The following is a 24,400-nucleotide window of genomic DNA, read 5'->3' as shown; positions in this document are numbered from 1 at the left end:
TCGAAGCTTGGTGCCAGTGTGACATCACTGATCCACCTTACACGTCACATGAACTTCTGAGTACCTGCACCTTTTAGCATGCCTGAACTGTCCCCAAGCTAGAGGGTGACGGCGCAGGGCGCCTCGCTTTTTTATCGTTACTGAGGAAGGTTGTAGGCACGTAAGACAAATTTCAAACTTCTGCATCGCAATGCGAGACAATTACGAAAGCAACTCTTTAATTGCGTTGCACGGTTTGGATTCAAATATATAACGCCTACGCCCCCCGCGTTTGTACTTATAACCGATGAAAATAATATGTTTTTAAAGTTTTGGTTTATGCCACTGCAAGTTTCATTGCGACGCACTAGGCGCCAAGGGGGTAGCAGTTTGCAAAATGGCGACTAATCAACAGAAAGCAATTAGTGTGTTGCAATGTGAGAAGACTGATTCTGTCACTACCATGGGGCGTGCGTTCCGAATATAGTACAGTATACAGCCATTAACCCACTATAGTATATTGCCGTACTGTCGACAGTTCAAGGACATAGATTACTCTGGACGCCCAAATGTTGCAGTTGAAATAATGGAGTCTCCTTCGTAGCCCAAGGAAATCTACAGTCGTTGTAAGCACTATTTTTTTTTATGTAACACTCTTACTATATAAAATACATTCGTCCAAAACCTGAAGAAGGGTATGTCTTCACTATGTATTTTATCTAGGAAACTGATTTCGCTGACGTGCGGTTGTGTGTCACAAGACGAGTCTGAAACTGTGATACCCGCCACTGGAACCTCTCGAGTGGGCCACGGAATGGCTGCGCCTCTATCCAGTCCTTGTCGCGCAGGCGCCGGCACTCGGCGTCGGCGGCGGCCACGTCGGCGTCGGCCAGCGTCCAGTTGTGCAGACGCATCAGCACCGTCGTGTCCTCCTGGCGGCGCAGCCCAGCCTGCAGCGCCTTCTGCCGGCCATACCGTCAAACTCTCAGCACAGCGTCCTGCGCATGCGCATTTATTTACTGCCACTATACAGGGTAACTGTTAAGTTCATCAATCATTTGATAAATCGGAGCATAAGTAAATGGATAAAAAAAATAACGTAAGAAATGATACAGTACACTAAAGACTAAATTCTCGCTTCCCACGCCCGGGTTCCCGGGTTCGATTCCCGGCGGGGTCAGGGATTTTCTCTGCCTCGTGATGACTGGGTATTATGTGATGTCCTTAGGTTAGTTAGGTTTAAGTAGTTCTCAGTTCTAGGGGACTGATGACCATAGATGTTCCCATAGTGCTCAGAGGCATTTGAACCATTTATATATATACAGGGTGTTACAAAAAGGTACGGCCGAACTTTCAGGAAACATTCCACACACACAAATAAAGAAAAGATGTTATCTGGACATGTGTCCGGAAACGCTTAATTTCCCTGTTAGAGCTCATTTTAGTTTCGTCAGTATGTGCTGTACTTCTTCGATTCACCGCCAGTTGGCCCAATTGAAGGAAGGTAATGTTGACTTCGGTGCTTGTGTTGACATGCGACTCTTTGCTCTACAGTACTAGCATCAAGCACATCAGTACGTAGCATCAACAGGTTAGTGTTCATCACGAACGTGGTTTTGCAGTCAGTGCAATGTTTAGAAATGAGGAGTCGGCAGATGCCCATTTGATGTATGGATTAGCACGGGGCAATAGCCGTGGCGCGGTACGTTTGTATCGATACAGATTTCCAGAACGAAGGTGTCTCGACAGGAAGACGTTCGAAGCAATTGATCGGCGTCTTAGGGAGCACGGAACATTCCAGCCTATGACTCGCGACTGGGGAAGACCTAGAATGGTTCAAATGGCTCTGAGCACTATGGGATTTAACATCGATGGTCATCAGTCCCCTAGAACTTAGAACTACTTAAACCTGACTAACCTAAGGACATCACACAACACCCAGTCATCACGGAAGACCTAGAACGACGAGGACACCTACAATGGACGAGGCAATTCTTCGTGCAGTTGACGATAACTCTAATGTCAGCGTCATAGAAGTTGCTGTTGTACAAGGTAACGTTGACCACGTCACTGTATGGAGAGTGCTACGGGAGAACCAGTTGTTTCCGTACCGTGTACAGCGTGTGCAGACACTATCAGCAGCTGATTGGCCTCCACGGGTACACTTCTGCGAATGGTTCACCCAACAATGTGTCAATCCTCATTTCAGTGCAAATGTTCTCTTTACTGATGAAGCTTCATTCCAACGTGATCAAATTGTAAATTTTCACAATCAACATGTGTGGGCTGACGAGAATCCGCACGCAATTGTGCAATCACGTCGTCACCACAGATTTTCTGTGAACGTTTGGGCAGGCATTGTTGGTGATGTCTTGATTGGGCCCCATGTTCTTCCACCTACGCTCAATGGAGCACGTTATCATGATTTCATACGGGATGCTCTACCTGTGCTGCTAGAACATGTGCCTTTACAAGTACGACACAACATGTGGTTCACGCACGATGGAGCTCCTGCACATTTCAGTCGAAATGTTCGTACGCTTCTCAACAACAGATTCGGTGACCGATGGATTGGTAGTGGCGGACCAATTCCATGGCCTCCACGCTCCCCTGACCTCAAAAAATGGCTCTAAGCGCTATGGGACTTAACATCTGAGGTCATCAGTCCCCTAGAACTTAGAGCTACTTAAACCTAACTAACCTAAGGACATCACACACATCCATGCCCGAGGCAGGATTCGAACATGCGACCGCAGCGGTCGCACGGTTCCAGACTGAAGCGCCTAGAACCGTTCGGCCACCAAGGCCGGCCCCTGACCTCAGCTCTCTTGACTTTCATTTATGGGGGCATTTGAAAGCTCTTGTCTACGCAACCCTGGTACCAAATGTAGAGACTCTTCGTGCTCGTATAGTGGACGGCTGTGATACAATACGCCATTCTCCAGGGCTGCATCAGCGCATCAGGGATTCCATGCGACGGAGGGTGGATGCATGTATTATCGCTAACGGAGGACATTTTGAACATTTCCTGTAACAAAGTGTTTGAAGTCACGCTGGTACCTTCTGTTGCTGTGTGATTCCATTCCATGATTAATGGGATTTGAAGAGAAGTAATAAAATGAGCTCTAACATGGAAAGTAAGCGTTTCTGGACACATGTCCACATAACATATTTTCTTTCTTTGTGTGTGAGGAATGTTACCTGAAAGTTTGGCCGTACCTTTTTGTAGCACCCTGTATATACTCATGCTCATAAATTAAGGATAACTGCAGAATGTGGTGCCACACAACGTGGCACTACACAGTACTGGTGCTAATAGTATAGGCACATGGGGAACACACACGACAGTTCTGTAAGTCCATGGCATTGGTGATAAGTTGATAAAACTGTTCCGAAACACATGTGCTACAAAACGCCATTGTTTCCTGCACATGTACATCGACATCAATATGGGATATGATCACCATGCTCACGTACACAGGCCGCACAACGGGTTGCCGTACTCTGGATCAGGTGGTCGAGCAGCTGCTCGGGTGTAGCCTCCCATTCTTGCACCAGTGCCTGTCTGAGCTCCTGAAGTGTCGTAGGGGTTTGAAGACGTGCAGCGATACGTCGACCGAGAGCATCCCAGACGTGCTCAATGAGGTTTAGGTCTGGAGAACAAGCAGGCCACTCCATTCGCCTGATATCTTCTGTTTCAAGGTACTGCTTCACGATGGCAGCTCGGTGGGGCCATGCGTTATCATCTATCAGGAGAAAGGTGGGACCCATTGCACTCCTGAAAAGGTGGACATATTGGTGCAAAATGACGTCCCGATACACCTGACCTGTTACAGCTCCTCTGTGAAAGACATGCAGGGGTGTACATGCACCAGTCATAATTCCACCCCGCACCATCAAACCACGACCCCCATGCAGGTCCCTTTTAAGGACATTAAGGCGTTGGTATCTGGTTCCTGGTCCACGCCAGATGGAAACCTAGCGAGAATCTGTTGTGTAGATAGTTCCGCATAGTTAGCGCATACACAACTTTCCCACTAGAGTGCGCCCCGCTAAGCACAACAGCGCAGGCACAGCGCTCGTCCATCTCTGTACTATGAGATGGCGCTGCCATAGAGACGGACCAAATTCTGCTTCTGCCGATCCGTGTGTTAATATGTAACGCAGCCAATGAGATTGCTGCTAACGTAGAACCTTTTCTCATCGCGGATCACACTCGCGCAGCGATACATGAACACGCGAGGTATTATAACAAGTGTACAGACCTCTAATTAGTCAGTCTGCATTTGTCTGCACCAGTCTGTACCAGTCTGCATTAGTCTGTACCAGTCTGTATGAGTTCTACATTTGTCTGTACCAGTCTATAGTCAAGTTTCAGTCTGCGCCTAATAAGATTACCATATTCCTGTACATAGCCATGAAGATAAATGTATAGACACTTTTGTCAAGTATCAGAGATATGTGAGAATAAGATTAACATACCGATACCAAAGAAACTTCAGATTGTCAATTGTAAATAGCATCCAGAACCAAGTTAAGTAATTTTTATGCATGTTATTATTTTAACTAATGTGTGTGAAAATTGATCAAGTTCTGTTGAAAGTTGGTCACCGCTACTACTCTAAGCGTGCAAGTGGCATTTCTATCGTCTGACCTAACGCCAGAAGATAAACACGCCACGATAAGACCACGAGACATATTGCTGACACTCGCCTACTTCGTTAGAGCGACAAGTCAAATAATCTGATGGTGTGTGTACTGAAGGTCTTACAATACGCACACCACAGAATCACTTTTCAGACTATACCTGGACTCATCCGTGAACATAACGTGGGACCACTGTTCCAACGACCGTATACTATGTTCTTGACACTATGCTTTACAGGCTCTCCTGTGGCCAGGGTTAGTGGAATGCACCTTGCAGGTCTCTGGGCGAATAAACCATGTATGTTCAGTCGTCTGTAGACTGTGCCTGGAGACAACTGTTCCAGTGTCTGTGGTAATGTTCCGAGCAAGGCTACCTGCAGTACTCGGTGGCCGTCTGCGGGCACTGATGGGGAGATATCTGTCTTCTTGTGGTGTTGTACACTGTGGATGTCCCGTACTGTAGCGCCTGGACATGTTTCCTGTCTGTTGGAATCGTTGCCATAATCTTGAGATCACACTTTGTGGCACACGGAGGACCCGTGCTACAACCGTTTTTGACCAGCCTCCAGTCGCCCTAGTATTCTACCCCTCATAACGTCATCAATATGTGTTCTTTGAGCCATTTTCAACACACAGTCACCATTAGCACGTCTCAAAACGTCTGCACAGTTACTCGCTGCACCAACACACCTCTGCGTATTTGGACTGCTGCCACCGGTGACCAGAGTGTTGTTTCACCAGGACCATGTATCAGCATTGTCCTTAATTTATGAGCATGAGTATATATACATATAGCATGGAGCCAGCAAGTTAGTTTGGAAATCTGTCGACAGGTGTATCTCCGTTGCAGAAGAAAATGGCAGCGTACCAGACGAAGACAGCGTTTTTTGTACTAGTCTTTGCGTACTGTCAATCACTAGTTAGTGTGCTAAGAGCTTTCCGTGGTAAGTTTCTAAAGGCGCCACCAGTGTACAACATCAGATTCAGGAAGGATGGTTGCTTGTGAAATGGAAAACGTTCGGGCCATCTGGGTGAGTCAGAACAGACAGTGGACAGTTTGTGGTACGTGACGATGTAGAGACCTACACTGGCTTGTGGGTTTACATCAAGGGTAATTTTTATGTTCCACCTCTACCGTACAACCTCGAAGACTTGTGATTCGCCATTACAGCTGCTGTTCTTACCATCACTGTTGGTACGCTGGGTTGGGTACAGCAGATTTGGACAACCCGTTAGATGTGTGCTGTATGACGAAAGGTGGACTCACAGAAAATTTATAAAATGTTGTTCTAGGCCATTTATTTGTACCGATTTTTTGAAATATTTCATGTTCTTTATGATTACCCTGTACATAGAGAGTGGAGGATAACAACATGATAATTTGGTCAGAGTAGGGTAGGGGACATCTAATCGATAAATTTTTTCCATATAATCACAAGACCCAAATGCACTGTTGTGGAGCTACTAACATAAACGCCACTAGTCAACATTCACATTGCTTATGCAGCAGTGGGTTTCAGTCCTGTGGGTGTGAGAAGTTGGTATGCTCAACATTTCCCAAACTGAATGCTACCAGCAGTCAACACCCTTAGGGCTGTTGACAATCGCTGGAGAGAACTGGTCATCAGTGAACCCAAAACGGCTCATAGAGCATAACGAAGTGCAAGGAGGATGCTGGAATTTTGTGAAGAGATTCTGCATTGTATCCTAGGTTCTCGGGTGTCCAGCCGGATCCGATCGTCGAAGTTCCACGATATTTCGGCGAATAACCGTTCCGCCATCATCAGATGGTGCTGCTGGAATGCAGCAGCAGCACCTAATGATGGCGGAACGGTTATTCGCCGAAATATCGTGGAACTTCGGCGATAGGATCCGGCTGGACACCTGATAACCTTGGATACAGCACATTCGCCGGGAAAGCCTCAGATCACAGATTCTCCATTGTTTACAAAGAATGGTTTTAACCAGCATCTCAGCAACAGCTCACGAACTCGATGTCACTTGTTGGACAAATAGTTTACATCATCATCATCATGCACAAAGGAGTCAAGCATCGAAAACAGAGGATTGTCTATGGCACGCAAATTTTTGTGCTCGGATGGTTCAAACGGCTCTAAGCACTATGGGACTTAACATCTGAGGTCATCAATCCCCTAGACTTAGAATTACCTAAACCTAACCAACGTAAGTACATCACACACATCCATGCCCGAGGCAGGATTCGAACCTGCGACCGTAGCAGCAGCGCGGTTCCGGACTGAAGCGCCTAGAACCGCTCGGCCACTGCGGCTGGCCAAATTCTTGTGCCAGTGCCCCAAATTATGAACTTACCACACTTCATCCTAGTTACGGATCATACTATTTGTCTGAAATCGTCATCAGTGGGTGTATGAAAATACAGGGTGATTCAAAAAGAATACCACAACTTTAGGAATTTAAAACTCAGCAACGACAAAAGGCAGAGCTAAGCACTATCTGTCGGCGAATTAAGGGAGCTATAAAGTTTCATTTAGTTGTACATGTGTTCGACATTTCAGCCAATAAAGTTTTTGGTCCCTTTTTCTTCGAAGGTGCTACTGTAACTGGACGACAGTATCTGGAGATGTTAGAGAATTGGCTGTTCCCTCAGCTCGAACAAGAAGCACAACAATTCATATTTCAGCAGGATGGAGCGCCACCACATTGGCACTTATCTGTCCGTAACTACCTGAACGTCAACTACCCGAGGCGATGGATCGGCCGCCAGGCAGCCCGTGACAGAGCACTTCATCACTGGCCTCCAAGAAGCCCTGATCTTACCCCCTGCGATTTTTTCTTATGGGGGTATGTTAAGGATATGGTGTTTTGGCCACCTCTCCCAGCCACCATTGATGATTTGAAACGAGAAATAACAGCAGCTATCCAAACTGTTACGCCTGATATGCTACAGAGAGTGTGGAATGAGTTGGAGTATCGGATTGATATTGCTCGTGTGTCTGGAGGGGACCATATTGAACATCTCTGAACTTGCTTTTGAGTGAAAAAAAAAACCTTTTTAAATACTCTTTGTAATGATGTATAACAGAAGGTTATAGTATGTTTCTGTCATTAAATACACATTTTTAAAGTTGTGGTATTCTTTTTGAATCACCCTGTACATTCCATTCAAGAACATTGTCACCAGGAAAGGTTTTCACTGGATGTCTGAGCACAAGACGTGATCGAACCTTTTCTTTCTTCACTGAATTTACTCAGTTGCTTACAATTTTTGCTAGTAGAACTTCCCGTACTGTTAGGATACGTTCCTCCCCGCATCCGCCGCTGCACTCCACTCTGGCAGTCAGGGACCAGCCGACATCTGAATGAAGTCTTCGGAGACGGATTGGGTGAGCGCGGTGGTTGCAATATGAAGCTTTTCTGACCGACCGATGGAGCACCACTGGATTTTTTGTGTGGGTCATATAAAATACTGCACCACTGTGTGCATGACAAAGTAGAGTGGCGTCCAGCATCTTTACAGTCGCAGTCACCGTTAAGTCGTCGTCCCACTCTACTAAGATGCGTGGGTTTTGGCCCGTGGCCTATAAGAAAATGGTTCATACCCCTCGAGTACAGAATGCACTTCATCCGAAGTACAGTCCTGGAAATTGAAATAAGAACACCGTGAATTCATTGTCCCAGGAAGGGGAAACTTTATTGACACATTCCTGGGGTCAGATACATCACATGATCACACTGACAGAACCACAGGCACATAGACACAGGCAACAGAGCATGCACAATGTCGGCACTAGTACAGTGTATATCCACCTTTCGCAGCAATGCAGGCTGCTATTCTCCCATGGAGACGATCGTAGAGATGCTGGATGTAGTCCTGTGGAACGGCTTGCCATGCCATTTCCACCTGGCGCCTCAGTTGGACCAGCGTTCGTGCTGGACGTGCAGACCGCGTGAGACGACACTTCATCCAGTCCCAAACATGCTCAATGGGGGACAGATCCGGAGATCTTGCTGGCCAGGGTAGTTGACTTACACCTTCTAGAGCACGTTGGGTGGCACGGGATACATGCGGACGTGCATTGTCCTGTTGGAACAGCAAGTTCCCTTGCCGGTCTAGGAATGGTAGAACGATGGGTTCGATGACGGTTTGGATGTACCGTGCACTATTCAGTGTCCCCTCGACGATCACCAGTGGTGTACGGCCAGTGTAGGAGATCGCTCCCCACACCATGATACCGGGTGTTGGCCCTGTGTGCCTCGGTCGTATGCAGTCCTGATTGTGGCGCTCAACTGCACGGCGCCAAACACGCATACGACCATCATTGGCACCAAGGCAGAAGCGACTCTCATCGCTGAAGACGACACGTCTCCATTCGTCCCTCCATTCACGCCTGTCGCGACACCACTGGAGGCGGGCTGCACGATGTTGGGGCGTGAGCGGAAGACGGCCTAACGGTGTGCGGGACCGTAGCCCAGCTTCATGGAGACGGTTGCGAATGGTCCTCGCCGATACCCCAGGAGCAACAGTGTCCCTAATTTGCTGGGATGTGGCGGTGCGGTCCCCTACGGCACTGCGTAGGATCCTACGGTCTTGGCGTGCATCCGTGCGTCGCTGCGGTCCGGTCCCAGGTCGACGGGCACGTGCACCTTCCCCCGACCACTGGCGACAACATCGATGTACTGTGGAGACCTCACGCCCCACGTGTTGAGCAATTCGGCGGTACGTCCACCCGGCCTCCCGCATGCCCACTATACGCCCTCGCTCAAAGTCCGTCAACTGCACATACGGTTCACGTCCACGCTGTCGCGGCATGCTACCAGTGTTAAAGACTGCGATGGAGCTCCGTATGCCACGGCAAACTGGCTGACACTGACGGCGGCGGTGCACAAATGCTGCGCAGCTAGCGCCATTCGACGGCCAACACCGCGGTTCCTGGTGTGTCCGCTGTGCCGTGCGTGTGATCATTGCTTGTACAGCCCTCTGGCAGTGTCCGGAGCAAGTATGGAGGGTCTGACACACCGGTGTCAATGTGTTCTTTTTTCCATTTCCAGGAGTGTATTTTGGTCACACTGGGAAAGGATTCAAACCTTCATCGTCCTGTTGCAACTACATCCTACTCCTACTATTCTCGAATTATGCGTGAAGTGATGTCAGCCTTGGTATTTGATCTTTGGACCAATGTCTTCGTCATTCTTTCTGCATCTCCTCTTCGTGATAAATATTGCACTCCATTCTCTCTAATGTAACAAGGTTGCAAGAGGCAGATTCCTAAAGTTATGAAAAGAGCTTCGACAGAATGGACTCTGTACGTACCTGTAAATCTGAGCAAGCAGTGCAGCAAGCTGTACTGCTTAAGATGTGATTTGCAGAGTATCCATGTAGATGTAGAAGATTTACTAGAGAGGGGGTGCAGATGTTCTCTGTTGGTGGTTGGTGAGCAACGTATGTCCGAAAGCAGTACTAATTCTGTGTTCACTAGTCAACCTTTTATAATAGTAGACTTGCACCCATGTCAGCCAGCCACTGGTGCCGGGTGTGGAACCCACGCACCACAATACAGGATATATAGAAGAAATGTACCGAGCAGTCAGTACATCTGGCTCATCACAGCGGCCAGTTGATTTTGCGACTTGTGTAACCGCAGGTGGCCGGCAATGCTGTCTCAGCTGTGGGCCGAGGCAGCTCGAGATGGTTTGGCCACAGTTGAGGCTGGGTGGCGGAAGGCTCTGGCGCTTGGCAGTGGAGGCATCCGGGTGCGAACCACGGAACTACATCCAGCTAGCGGTGTCTGGCGCTGGCAGACGCCCAGTGGCTGTGAGGGTCTTAGCTGGAGCCTTAGCCCGTCAGCGCTGAGGTTGGACCCCCAAGGTGGCTCTGTCAGCATGCTGGCTGAGTGGTGCTGGACTCACAGTATATAGCGGACGCCGACTCATTGACTAGCTGATTAGATGCCCAGCCTGGTCAAATGGCCAGTGTTTACATTTACCAGAGTGGGTTTATTGTTCAGTGGCAACGGCAGATATCAAGTACACTGCAACTGAAGTGTCCCTGGTTACGGTAACTTCGCTGGTCATCGACAGGGGAGGCGCGCTGCGACTACTAAGCAGCGTTGTGAAGTCCTTGTCTTTGGTTTGTGCCATTACACTAGGCAACAAAGACGTTCCCACAACGTGTAACATATTGTTTCCGAGCTTGTAGAGAACAGGCTGTATATCCTGCGTTCTAACCAGAGTGTCATTTACATGCCTGAAGTGTGATGTAATGACTAGTGAAGATGGGACGTAGCTTTAAATTAGTACCGAGCGAGGTGGCGCAGTGGCTAGCACACTGGACTCGCATTCGGGAAGACGACGGTTCAATCCGCGTCCGGCCATCCTGATTTAGGTTTTCCGTGATTTCCCTAAATCGCTCCATACAAATGCCGGGATGGTTCCTTTGAAAGGACACGGCTGACTTCTTTCCCCGTCCTCCCCCAATCCGATGAGACCGATGACCTCGCTGTCTGGTCTCCTTCCCCAAACAACCCAACCCAACCACTTCAACAGGTTTCTTTAAATGAGTGGATCACTACATCTACATTCACGTATACACGATGAACCAAAACGATAAGTTAAAACTTCTACATCTACATCTACATCCATACTCCGCAAGCCACTTGACGGTGTGTGGCGGAGGGTACCTTGAGTACCTCTATCGGTTCTCCCTTCCATACCAATCTCGTATTGTTCGTGGAAAGAAGGATTGTCGGTAAGCCTCTGTGTGGGCTCTAATCTCTCTGATTTTATCCTCATGGTCTCTTCGCGAGATATACGTAGGAGAGTGTAATATACTGCTTGACTCGTCGGTGAAGGTATGTTCTCGAAACTTCAACAAAAGCCCGTACGGAGCTACTGAGCGTCTCTCCTGCAAAGTTTTCCACTGGAGTTTATCTATCATCTCCGTAACGCTTTCGCGATTACTAAATGATCCTGTAACGAAGCGCGCTGCTCTCCGTTGGATCTTCTCTATCTCTTCCATCAACCCTATCTGGTACGGATTCCACACTGGTGAGCGGTATTCAACCAGTGAGCGAACAAGTGTACTGTAACCTACTTTCTTTGTTTTCGGATTGCATTTCCTTAGGATTCTTCCAATGAATCTCAGTTTGGCATCTCATTTACCGACGATCAACTTTATATGATCATTCCATTTTAAATCACTCTTAATGCGTACTCCCAGATAATTTATGGAATTAACTGCTATATTGTAGCTAAATGATAAGGAATCTTTCTTTCTATGTATTCGCAGTACATTACACTTGTCTACATTGAGATTCAATTGCCATTCCCTGCACCATGCGTCAATTCGCTGCAGATCCTCTTGTTTTTCAGTACAATTTTCCATTGTTAAAACCTCTCGATATACCACAGCATCATCCGCAAAAAGCCTCAGTGAACTTCCGATGTTATCCACAAGGTCATTTATGTATATTGTGAATAGCAACGGTCCTACGACACTCCCCTGCGGCACACCTGAAATCACTCTTACTTCGGAAGACTTCTCTCCATTGAGAATGACATGCTGCGTTCTGTTATCTAGGAACTCTTCAATCCAGTCACACAATTGGTCTGATAGTCCACATGCTCTTACTTTGTTCATTAAACGACTGTGGGGAACTGTATCAAACGCCTTGCGGAAGTCAAGAAACACGGCATCTACCTGGGAACCCGTGTCTATGACCCTCCGAGTCTCGTGGACGAATAGTGCGAGCTGGGTTTCACACGATCGTCTTTTTCGAAACCCATGCGGATTCCTACAGAGTAGATTTCTAGTCTCCAGAAAAGACATTATACTCGAACACAATACGTGTTCCAAAATTCTACAACTGATCGACGTTAGAGATATAGGTCTATAGTTCTGCACATCCGTTCGACGTCCCTTCTTGAAAACTGGGATGACCTGTCCCCTTTTCCAATCGTTTGGAACGCTACGCTCTTCTAGAGGCCTACGGTACACCGCTGCAAGAAGGGGGGCAAGTTCCTTCGCGTACTCTGTGTAAAATCGAACTGGTATCCCATCAGGTCCACCGGACTTTCCTCTTTTGAGCGATTTTCATTGTTTCTCGATCCCTCTGTCGTCTATTTCGATATCTACCATTTTGTCATCTGTGCGACAATCTAGAGAAGGAATTACAGTGCAGTCTTCCTCTGTGAAACAGCTTTGGAAAAAGACATTTAGTATTTCGGCCTTTAGTCTGTCATCCTCTGTTTCAGTACCATTTTGGTCACAGAGTGTCTGGACATTTTGTTTTGATTCACCTACCGCTTTGACTTCAAGGGGTTGTAGAGAGTTCCGTGAGGAAGAAGTTGAGGATAGGAATCAATTTGCGTAAAAGTCGTGCGACGATGCTACAGAATGTCGAAGTACTGCTTACTCTCCCTGGTAGGCCACGTATTCGGCAGTAAATATGAGTTTGTATACTTAGGCCTCTGTCACTACGGGTCTTACTGGTCTCCGCGACACTGTTGTGGACATCCACATGGGCTGTACCAACAAGCCCCGTCAACGAGGACTAAAAAAGGTCAAGGTAGAATAAAAAATCGTATAATCGCAAATTTTTGCACAATGCTAAGAAGGAGTGTCCTGAAAAACATTTTGGAAATCCTGACGGGCCGTGTGTGAGTGTTGGAGTGGGTTTAGGTATAAACGTCAGTTTTTTATAGCTTTTTTTCGAACAGATCGCAAAAAGCGGCTTCTGGCGAAAATGTTTACCAGTACAAAATTAAACTAACCTAAATTTCATGTAAAAAAAGTCCTCTTCATGTTTTTTCAGGACTAATAGTTTCTGAGTTCAAGGGATGAAAAAATCGCAAATTATTAATATTATTTTACCATCAGTATAAAATTAATGTTTGTCTTTAAATGGGGTTGGTGAAACACAGGTATTTAATGTGCGTACCATTTCTAAGTGCAGTAGAGCGTTTTTAAGGGATAAACTGTGTTCCGGGGGTGCAACAGGGTGTAGGTAGGAGATGTCTCGGGTAGAAGCTAGAGGGATGGTAGGTCCCCGGATTCTGTTCATCCACTTTCCTCCTTCATAGGTCTGCAAACTGAAGGTCGCGCAAATGATTTAGCCTATATCTACCCCACTGCGTCACAAGAAGTAACTACAGGGTATTTCATAAAGTTATAGGGTCCCTACACAGCGCGCCTTATGAATCACTGATGACGCAGTGCACTGACGTGCCCGGGGAGGGTTCATTTTGCACAAAATCCATTAACACTGCATGGGATGCAAATATGGGTTACTAATATCACTAACTCAGGCCATGCATATAGACAGAATCCTTGTAAATATCTACACACTGTTCTACACTGCTTGACGAGAAATTGATTATTAGTTGTCCTGTACGGCAGCTGTAATATTGTTCACGGACCTGCTTTCATTCACAGCGGATATTCCTGTCGGGTTTGAAACCGATTGTCATTCCCAAGTCGTGACACTTGTCTCTGCTCCCTGTCGGTTATGATCTTTATACGACCTCTTTTCTCACGCTGTGATACATGGCTGCGAGCACTATATGTTTCTCATTGGGACGCTTAACGCACTCCGCGTTGATACACCAATAAACTGAGCAACTCCACTTACGGTGTGGTCGTGGGCACGTGCAAACTCGATAATTCCTATGTGACATTCTGTTACATCTCAGCATCGATCCATTTTATTGTGCTGAATCGATACGATCGACTGGTACATAAAAACCGCTTTATTGCTACGACTTACGTCAGCGTTAGAGCGTCATGTGACTGCCAGGTACCAGTTCTATAACACTTACTGCGCTGCAAAGGGACCTGTGTGGTATTTTAAAGGTATGCTTAATATACTGTCCGGTGAGCTTATAACCTCGTAAGTAGTCACGACTAGTTTGTCTGTTGTACATTCTGCCTCCTTTCAAACAGACTCTTAGAACCAGCGGAAAAATGCTCTTCTCGGTGCAAAGAAAGGTACTTACGTTCTTCTTTAAAAGAATGTGACAGAAAAGTGGGGATCCAGATGCCTTAATGCTCATTCTGCCTTCCTCATTAACAATTTGGGCTTGCCAACATATTCACACATTTTTAACACAGACCAATCTAAATCATTTTACCCAGTCCCTCTCTCTGCCACTGTCTATTTCAACACTGCTTCAACACTGCTTCCTTTTTCTCCCATTGACTTACAGTACATGCTGTTGTCAGTGCCTCCTCTCTCACTTACACTGTCTCCTTTTCTCCTTTCTTCCCACTACCACTCTCTCTGTCACACCTCGGCACCTCAAAAATTCTGCGAGGTCCAACATACCTTTTTATCCTATATCCAAGGGTTCAAAATTTCTGTGCTGCTAGTACGAATAAAACGTATTCTATACGTCAGTAAAATTTGAAATTTGACAATTTATTTATATACTTCGACACATTTATACAGTTTGACACATACAGTGAGCTGACAAAAGTCGTGGGATACCTCCTAATATAGTGTTAGACCTCCTTTTGCTCGGCGCAGTGCAGCAACTCGATGCGACGTGGACTCAACAAGTTGTTGGAAGTCCCTGCAAAATTTTGAACCGCGTTGCACCTATAGCTGTCCATGATTACGAGCGGCTGGTCCCGGCGGAGCTTCGAGTCATCCCTCAGACATGGGTGTGTGTGTGTTTGTCCTTAGGATAATTTAGGTTAAGTAGTGTGTAAGCTTAGGGACTGATGACCTTAGCAGTTAAGTCCCGTAAGATTTCACACACATTTTTGAACATGATTACGGAAGTGTTGGTGGTGGAGGATTTTGCGCACGGACAGACCTGTTGATTGTGTCCCATAAATGTTCGATGGGATTCATGTCGGATGATTTAATGGCCAAACCATTCTCTCGAACTGTCCATAATGTTCTTCAAACCAATCGCGAACAATTGTGGCCCAGTGAAATGGCGAATTATTATCCACAAAAATTCCATCGTTGTTTGGGAATATGATGCCCATGAATGGCCGAAAATGGTCTCCAAGTATCCGAACACCCAGAGGACCAAGGCCATTCCATGTAAATAGAGCCAACACCATTATGGAGTCACGACCAATTGCACAATGGCTTGATGATAACTAGGGTCCGTGGCTTTATGGGGACTGCGCCGCACTCAAACCCTACCAACAGAAGTCGGGACTCATCTGACCAGGTAATGGTTTTCCAGTCGTCTAGGGTCCAACCAAAGAGGCCAAGAGCCCAGAAGAGGCGTTGCAGGCTTTGTCTATAGCTGCTGCAGGCTTTGTCTATAGCCGTCCATTTAAACAGAGCCAATACCAATATTGAGCCGCGACCAATTGCACAGTGGCTTGATGACAACTTGGGTCCATGGTTTTATGGGGTCTACGCCGCACTCGAACCCTATCAACAGAAATCGGGACTCATCTGACCAGGTAATGGTTTTCCAGTCGTCTAGGGTCCAACCAAAGAGGCCAAGAGCCCAGAAGAGGCGCTGCAGGCTTTGTCTATAGCTGCTGCAGGCTTTGTCTATAGCCGTCCATTTAAACAGAGCCAATACCAATATTGAGCCGCGACCAATTGCACAGTGGCTCGATGACAACTTGGGTCCATGGTTTTATGGGGTCTACGCCGCACTCGAACCGTATCAACAGAAATCGGGACTCATCTGACCAGGTAATGGTTTTCCAGTCGTCTATGGTCCAACCAAAGAGGTCAAGAGCCCAGAAGAGGCGCTGCAGGCTTTGTCTATAGCTGCTGCAGGCTTTGTCTATAGCTGCTGCAGGCTTTGTCTATAGCGGTCCATGTAAATAGAGCCAATACCATTATGGAGCCACGACCAATTGCACAACGACGACGTAGCCCATTAACGCCAAATTTCGTCGCACTGTCCTAACGGATATGTTCGTCGTACGCCCCACATTGATGTCTGCTGTTATTTCACGCAGTGTTGCTTGTCTGTCAGCATTGACAACTCTACGCAAACACCGCTGCGCTCGGTCTTCAAGTGAAGACAGTCGGTGACTGCTTTGTCCGTGGTCAAAGGTAATGCCAGGTATGTGATATTCTGGGCACACTCTTGTCACTGTGGATCGCGGCATATTGAACTCCCTAACGATTTCAGAAATGGAATGTTCTAAACGTATAGCTTCAGCTTCCATTCCACTTTCAGATTCTGTTAGTGCCCGTCATGCCGCCATAATGACGTGGGAAACCTTTTCACATGAATTACCTGAATACAAATGACAGCTCTGCCAATGCACTGTCCTTTTATATCTTGTGTGGCCGCTACTACCTCTATCTGCATGTGTCTGCATAAGTGCACACAGTTATCCCATGAATTTTGAAGCATATTAATACTCTTTTTACCCATTTTTTGTCACTGCAGTACTTCTGTGGACATGTTTGTATTGGCGTGAAACGCCCATCTTACAGAGAAAGTGCGTCATAATGTATTATTGATGAAATAATGGAGACTATAAATATAGTTCAATGACGCCAGAATCTTCGCGATGACGCTAGAATCCTTGCCATGTGTTCACTACGTCGGTTAAAACTATATTTACATCTCAGACGGGATATTACGCACATATTTCACATGCATAAGTATGGTTTCTTTGAACCTCTGGCTCTCGGTAACGGATGATGATATCGAAAAAAGTTCCAAGGTTCCATGAGAACATCATCTTACAAACAACTGGTATAAAATTCGACGATTTGCCATGAACAGAAATTACAGAAATGGCAATCTCCGCAATTGTTACTTCTGGTGACCAAAAATAATGGTTTTTCGGGTGTCTCTGGATAAAGGACATCATTTTCAAGAACTGCGAAATGGTGTTCCTAGAAGAATATCTAAAAAATGTACTTTGGCCAACGGTTTTTGCGGTTTTCTGCATGAGTACGGTAACTTCAAACCTCTGAACGCTGGTAATGGATAATGATATCAAAAGAAGATTTGTAGTTTGCCGAGAACATTATCTTAATTACATATGGTGTTCCTAGAGGAATATCTAAAAAATGTAACTTTGGCCAACGGTTTTTGCGGTTTTCTGCATGAGTACGCTAACTTCAAACCTCTGAATGCTGGTAATGGATAATGATATCAAAAGAAGTTTTGTAGTTTCCCGAGAACATTATCTTATTTACATATGGTAAAATATTCGACGATCTGACACGAATAAAAATTATAGAAATGGCCATCTCTATAACTGGTACTTTTCGTACACAAAATAATGGTTTTTCGGAGTTTTCTCAGGAACTGCCCATTAGAAAATGGTGCTCATAGAAGCCGCCTAAGGCCCACCCTAGACCACGCCTAATACAAAAGGACCAACCGATTTACTCAGTTTGCCTAGGCTGGAGAAAATATATAATGTTTAAATTCTGACCTTGTACTGAGGGATTGTTACAGTATGCCCTTCTTCCGATATGTATACAAGTGGTCGCTAGGCTAAGTGCTATCCAAAGCACTTGACCCCTTGTATCTGTGATCAACAGAAACCGACCTAATTACGATTCCCTGAAAAAACACATTTTCGCGCTCGGCTATTTTGAACATTTACCGTGCAGTGTCGTGCGTGGACAGATAGACAGAACAATGTTTTTGACCACGCTGTTGACGTGTCTTGTTAGGACATTAGGACGCTCTTTTTCTGCTACTACCGAGGGGTAGGCTGTGTGCAGCATTCTGCAGTCATGAACACAAAGCAATAATACCGACAACACAATTCGTACTTAACACAACACAGTGTAAATGCGCGTAGAGATAAATCTTCCCTCTTTTTCATCAGTCATCTGTCACGTTTGACATGAATTTACATTTCCTCACCTGTGTGAATTTATCCGCGTTGAGGCAGCACTTGCTGGGACTATTTGGAACTTCGGGTGAAATTTAGCACTCAGTATCCTCGCAACTTTGCATCTCTGTAGGTTCGTAGAGTGGCGGCAGCTGAATATTCCATACTTGGGGAAACTCGTGGACTCTCTTTGTCACTGAACTGTGGTCATTTTCAAAAGCAAGGATGGTTTTACACGTTTTTAACGAGATGTGTACTGAACGAGGCTAATGTTCTGTACGGCATGCCTCTCAGAGACGGTCGTAGCTAGCATCACTCGTCACTTCCAGTGTTAGGAACACATCTTCCTGCTTAGAATTAAAGTTCGCGATAGGTGATAGTGCTAAATCATAGAAACACAAAAGGTGAAGAGTTTCTTCAGTAACATCTCACACTTACAATAGCTGCCGCAATGGGCTGTTTATTATGACAGTGTTCACGTTATGCTTACCTCTTGCAAATATCTGATGCAGTCGTAGAAGTCTGTCCCGCAGTATTGCTGCACTTCCCAATGGAATGACCTCAGAGGCGGCGTTGGAAAACTGCCGAAAAATCCCTGTGCAGATAAGGATGTTGGATTAAAGTTTCCTTTAGAATTAGTACACTTTCAAATACTACGTAAGTTTTTCAAAACTCATAGTGACTATTTTTGAGTGATCAATGGAAGGCTTATTCTGGACTGCCAATGGAAGACGCAAATACAGACAGCGTTTTGCTAGAGTAAAAAATGGGAGCTTATGAGTTTCATATATGATACGATGAAAAATTCCAATGATGTTAAACACACAAAAGAGCGATAATGTAATCGCAGAACTCTTGATCTGTGGGAATGGATATTTTCAGTACTGAAAATACTGAAAACGAATCTGCATAAGCATGGATTTGTAATTAACATATCCTACAGACATGGAAATACTGAAACATCAATTAGGTAGCAGTCGGTCGAAGCGCTTTCCATTTCCGTTAATATACTGTACATATGTTTTCGTTGTTGTCTTCAGTTGAAGAGTGGTTTGATGCAGCTCTCTATGCTACCCTTTATTGTGCAAGCCTCAGCTTCGAATAACGACTGCAACCTTCGTGAATTCGAATCTCTTGGTCTTTCTTTATGATTTTTAGCCCCTCCCCCTGCCCCCACACACGCACACGCCTCCCTCTATTACTAAATAGGTGATCCCATGATGTCTCAGAATGTATCCTGTCAATTGATCCCTTCCTTTAGCCAAGTGGCGCCACAATATCTTTGCGTCCAAAGTCCATTCAGAATGTCGTCATTAGTTACATGGTCTACCCATCTAATCTTCACCATTCTTCGGTAGCACCACATTTCAAAAGCTTCTGTTCTCGTCTTGTCTAAACTTTTTCCAGTCCATGATTCACTTCAACACATGCCTACACGCCATGTAAATATTTTCAGAAAAGACTTCCTTACACTAAAATCTATGTTCCATGTTAGCAAATTTTTCTTCTTCAGAAACGGTTTCCTTGTTATTGCCAGTCTAAGTTTTGTGTCCTCTACTTCGTCCCTCATCAGTTATTCTGCTGCTCAAATAACAAAACCCATCTACTACTTCAAGTGTCTCGTTTCCTAATCCAATTCCGTCAGCTTCGCCTGATTTAATTCGACTAATTTTAATTAGCCTTGTTCTGCTTTTGTTGACGTTCATCTTATAACCTCCTTTCAAGACAGTGTCCATGACTTTCAACTGCCCTTCCAAGTCCATGGCTGTCTCTGACAGAATTACAATGTCATTGGCAAATCTAAAAGATTTTATTTCTGCTCCCTGAACTTAAGATCTTTCTAAAAAATTTTATTTGGCTTTTTCAACCGCTTGCCCAATGTACGGATTGAACAACATCGGAGAAAGGCTGTCTCAATCCCTAATCATCCACTGCTTTCCTTTCACGCAACTCGACTCTTATAATATCACAAATAAACTTTCCCTCTCAGTATTTTACGCTTGCTACTTTAAGAATTTCAAAGAGTTTATTCCAGTCAACATTAACAGAAGCTTTCTCTGAATCTACAATGCTATAAACAAGGTTTGCCTTTCTTTAATCTATAATCTGAAGTAAGCCGTTCGGTCGGTAGTGCGTCACGTGCCTCTGTATTTCTCCGGAATCCAAACTGATATTCTTCTACCAGATTTTCCATTCTCCTTCAAATAAATCGTGTCAGTACCTTGCAAACACAAATTATTAAACTGATAGTTCGATAATATTCACAACTGTCAGTACCTGCCCTCTTTGGAATGGGATTTATTACATTATTTCTTAAGTCGGAGGTTATTTCGTCTATCTCATACACCTTGCACACCAGATGGAACAGTTTTGTTATGGGTGGCTCTCCCAAGGCAATCAGCAGCTCTGACGGACTGGCGTCTACTCCACGGTTCTTGTTTCGATTAAGATCTTTCAGTGCTCTGTCGAATTCTTCCCGCAGTGTCATATCTCTCAAATCATCTCTCTCCACTTCCTCTATCGTTTCTATAATATTGGCATCAAGATATTTCCCTTATATAGACCCATTATATATTCCTTCCATCCTTAAGCTTTCCCTTCTTTGCTTAGTGCTGGCTTGCCATTTCAGCTCTTGATGTTCATGCAGTTGCTTTATTTTTCTCCAAAGGTCTCTTTAATTTTGTTATACGTAACATTTCTCATCTAGCAGCTACTGCTTAGCCATTTTGCACTTCCTGTCACTCTCTTTTTTTAGACATCTCTATTCCTTTTGACTGCTTCATTTTTTACGTTTTTCTTATTTCCAGCCTGTTTGTTTCAGTACCACATGCATTATCGAAGAATTTGATCTTTGCCTTTTTGCCCATTTGATTCTCTTGTGCGTTTCCTAACTCACCTCTCAAGACTGTCCAAGCGTCTTCTGCCTCATATCTTATCCCAGTTTCACACAGTCGTTGCCTAATTGCCCCTTTGATCTCAACAACCTCTGGCTCTTTCAAGCTATACAGGTCCGTTCCCCGCAGCTTCCTATCTTTCAGCATTTTCTTAACCTTTAAGCCGCAGTTCATAAACAATAACTTATACTTGAAGTCTAATTTTCTCCTGGAAATGTTTTTCTATTTAAAATCCGGTTTCTACGTCTCTGTCTTACCATCATGTAAAGTGTTTTAAACCTCCACGATGAATTTTCAGATTGCAGAGGTGCGTGCCCTGATTTGTAACTTTATGGCAGATTAAAACTGTGTGCCCGACCGAGATTCTAACTCGGACTTTTGACTTTCGCGGCAAGTGCTCTACCAACTGTGCTACCCAGCATGACTGACGACCCGCCCTCACAGCAATACTTATGCCCGTACCTCATCTCCAACATTCCAGAATTCACATAAATTCTCCTGTATACTTGCATACCAACGGATTCGAGTCCCGGTCCGGTACACAATTTTAATCCGTCAATAAGATTCAAATCAGCGTACACATCACTGCGGTAAGAAAATTCATTCTGGAAACAGCCTCCAAGTTGTGGCTAAGGCATGTCTCCGCAATATCCTTTCTTCCAGGAGTGCTGGTCCTGCAAGTTTCGCTGGAGAAATTTGGAAAGTGGGCGATCAGGTACCGGCAGAAGTAAAGTTTTGGAGGCGGGCTGAGAGTCCTGCTTTGATAGCTCATTCGATACAGAAGTCGGTAGCGAAACGTAAAGGTTCCATGTTCGAAACCCCGTCCGGCACACAGTTTTAACCTATCAGGAGCTTTCAAATGTTTGAAACCTTCGTTTGGCTGCTGGAATCTTCCGCGTATACAACCTCCTTTTTTGATTTTTGAACCACGTATTAGCAATGATTAAGTTACATGCTGAGCAAAATTCTACCACGAAGCTTTTTCGCTTATTTCCTTCGTTCCATAATCTCCTACTATTTTTCCTTCTGGTCCTTATCTTACTATCGAATTCTAGTGTCTTTACAACTAAATTATTGTCTCCATTAACTATCTGAATAATTTCTTTTATCTCTTCATAAATTTTTTCAATCTCTTCATCATTTTTATTTGGCATATAGGCTTCCATCGTTGCGTGGACGTTGGCTTCGTATATATCTTCACTGTGCTGTTCATAGGTTTTTTCCCACATTCTTTTTTTCTTATTCATTATTAGATCCATGTTTGCATTACCCTTATTTGTTTTTATATTTATAAGCCTTTACCCAGCTGATCAGAAATCCTATCCTTCCTGCCACCGCACTTCACTAATTTCCACTATATGAATTTCAACCTCTCCGTTTTCCTTTTTAAATTGTATAGCCACCTACCCGATTCTGACATTCCACACTATGACACGTAGAATGCCAGTCTTGTTTCTTCTGTCGACGACATCCTTCTAAATACTCCCCGCCCGGAGATCCGAAGGCGGGATATTTTACCCAAGATGATACCACCATCACTTAACCATATACTAAAGCTGCTTGCTCTCGGGAAATACAGTGGCTGAAGTCTCCCCTTGATTTCAATGGTTCGCATCCAGTATAGCAGGGCTATGTTGCTCAATGTTACAAAGCCATTTAGTCAATCAACTTGACTGTTGCTCTTGCAGCTACAGAAAAGGTTGCTTCCCCTCTTCAGGCATCATACGTCTGTCTGGCTTCCTAACAGATAATACTTCCGTTTTGGTTGCATATACGGTACGGCTGTTTGTATCACTGAGGCACGAAATCCGCCCACCTCGTTAACGTCACCATTATCATCGTCATTACCATAACCGTTTCTGTCATTAAATGATGTGGACTGTACAAGTACTGAGGTACGCCTACAACTTATTCTTCCATGAGCAACGGGCTTGTGCGACACCAAGCTACACTACTGGCCATTAAAATTGCTACACCACGAAAATGACATGCTACAGACGCGAATTTAATCGACAGGAAGAAGATGCTGTGATATGAAAATGATTAGCTTTTCAAAGCATTCACACAAGGTTGGCGCCGGTGGTGACACCTACAACGTGCTGACATGAGGAAAGTTTCCAACCGATTTCTCATGCGCAAACAGCAGTTGATCGGCGTTGCCTGGTGAAACGTTGTTGTGATGACTCGTGTAAGGAGAAGAAGTGCGTACCATCACGTTTCCGACTTCGATAAAGGTCGGATTGTAGCCTTTCGCGATTGCGGTTTATCGTATCACGACATTGCTGCTCGCGTTGGTCGAGATTCAATGACTGTTAGCAGAATATGGAATCGGTGGGTTCAGGAGGGTAATACGGAACGCCGTGCTGGATCCCAATGGCCTCGTATCACTAGCAATCGAGATGTCAGGCATCTTATCCGCATGGCTGTAGCGGATCGTGCAGCCATGTCTCGACCCTTGAGTCAACAGATTGGGACGTTTGCAAGACAACAACTATCTACATGAACAGTTCGACGACGATTGCAGCAACATGGACTATCAGCTCGGAGACCATGGCTGCGGTTACCCTTGACGCTGCATCACAGACAGGAGCGCCTGCGATGGTGTACTCAACGACGAACCTGGGTGCACGAATGGCAAAACGTCATTTTTTCGGATGAATCCAGGTTATGTTTACAGCATCATGATGGTCGCATCAGTGTTTGGCGACATCGCGGTGAACGCGCATTAGAAGCGTGTATTCGTCATCGCCATACTGGCGTATCACCTGGCGTGATTGTATGGGGTCCCATCGGTTACACGTCTCCGGCACCTCTTGTTCGCATTGACGGCACTCTGAACGGTGGACGTTACATTTCAGATGTGTTACGAACCGTGGCTTACCCTTCATTCAATCCCTGCGAAACCCTACATTTCAGCAGGATAATCCACGACCGCATGTTGCAGGTCCTGTACAGGCCGTTCTGGATACAGAAAATGTTCGACTGCTGCCCTGGCCAGAACATTCTCCAGATCTCTCACCACCTGAAAACGTCTGGTCAATGGTGGCCGAGCAACCGGCTCGTCACAATACGCCAGTCACTACTCTTGATGAACTGTGGTATCGTGTTGAAG

The 24,400-nt window shown here is 45.4% G+C and overlaps 1 protein-coding gene across 1 annotated transcript in view; it reads right to left on the bottom strand.

The window, feature by feature from the left end:
• Window positions 1–24,400, bottom strand: part of LOC126482148 (uncharacterized) — a 211,461-nt gene that overhangs the window by 37,397 nt on the left and 149,664 nt on the right. Inside the window, exons 3-4 of the mRNA XM_050106124.1 lie at window positions 18,885–19,037; window positions 762–941 (exon numbers count right to left, since the gene is read on the bottom strand). Of these exons, the coding sequence (XP_049962081.1) occupies window positions 762–941; window positions 18,885–19,037 (333 nt within the window). The remainder of the gene's footprint in view (window positions 1–761; window positions 942–18,884; window positions 19,038–24,400) is intronic.

This window comes from Schistocerca serialis, chromosome 5 (assembly GCF_023864345.2).
Source record: "Schistocerca serialis cubense isolate TAMUIC-IGC-003099 chromosome 5, iqSchSeri2.2, whole genome shotgun sequence".
In the NCBI taxonomy this organism is placed as follows: domain Eukaryota; kingdom Metazoa; phylum Arthropoda; class Insecta; order Orthoptera; family Acrididae; genus Schistocerca; species Schistocerca serialis.
Note: the sequence above shows the minus strand (reverse complement) of the source record. Positions and strands in the feature narration are given on the sequence as shown.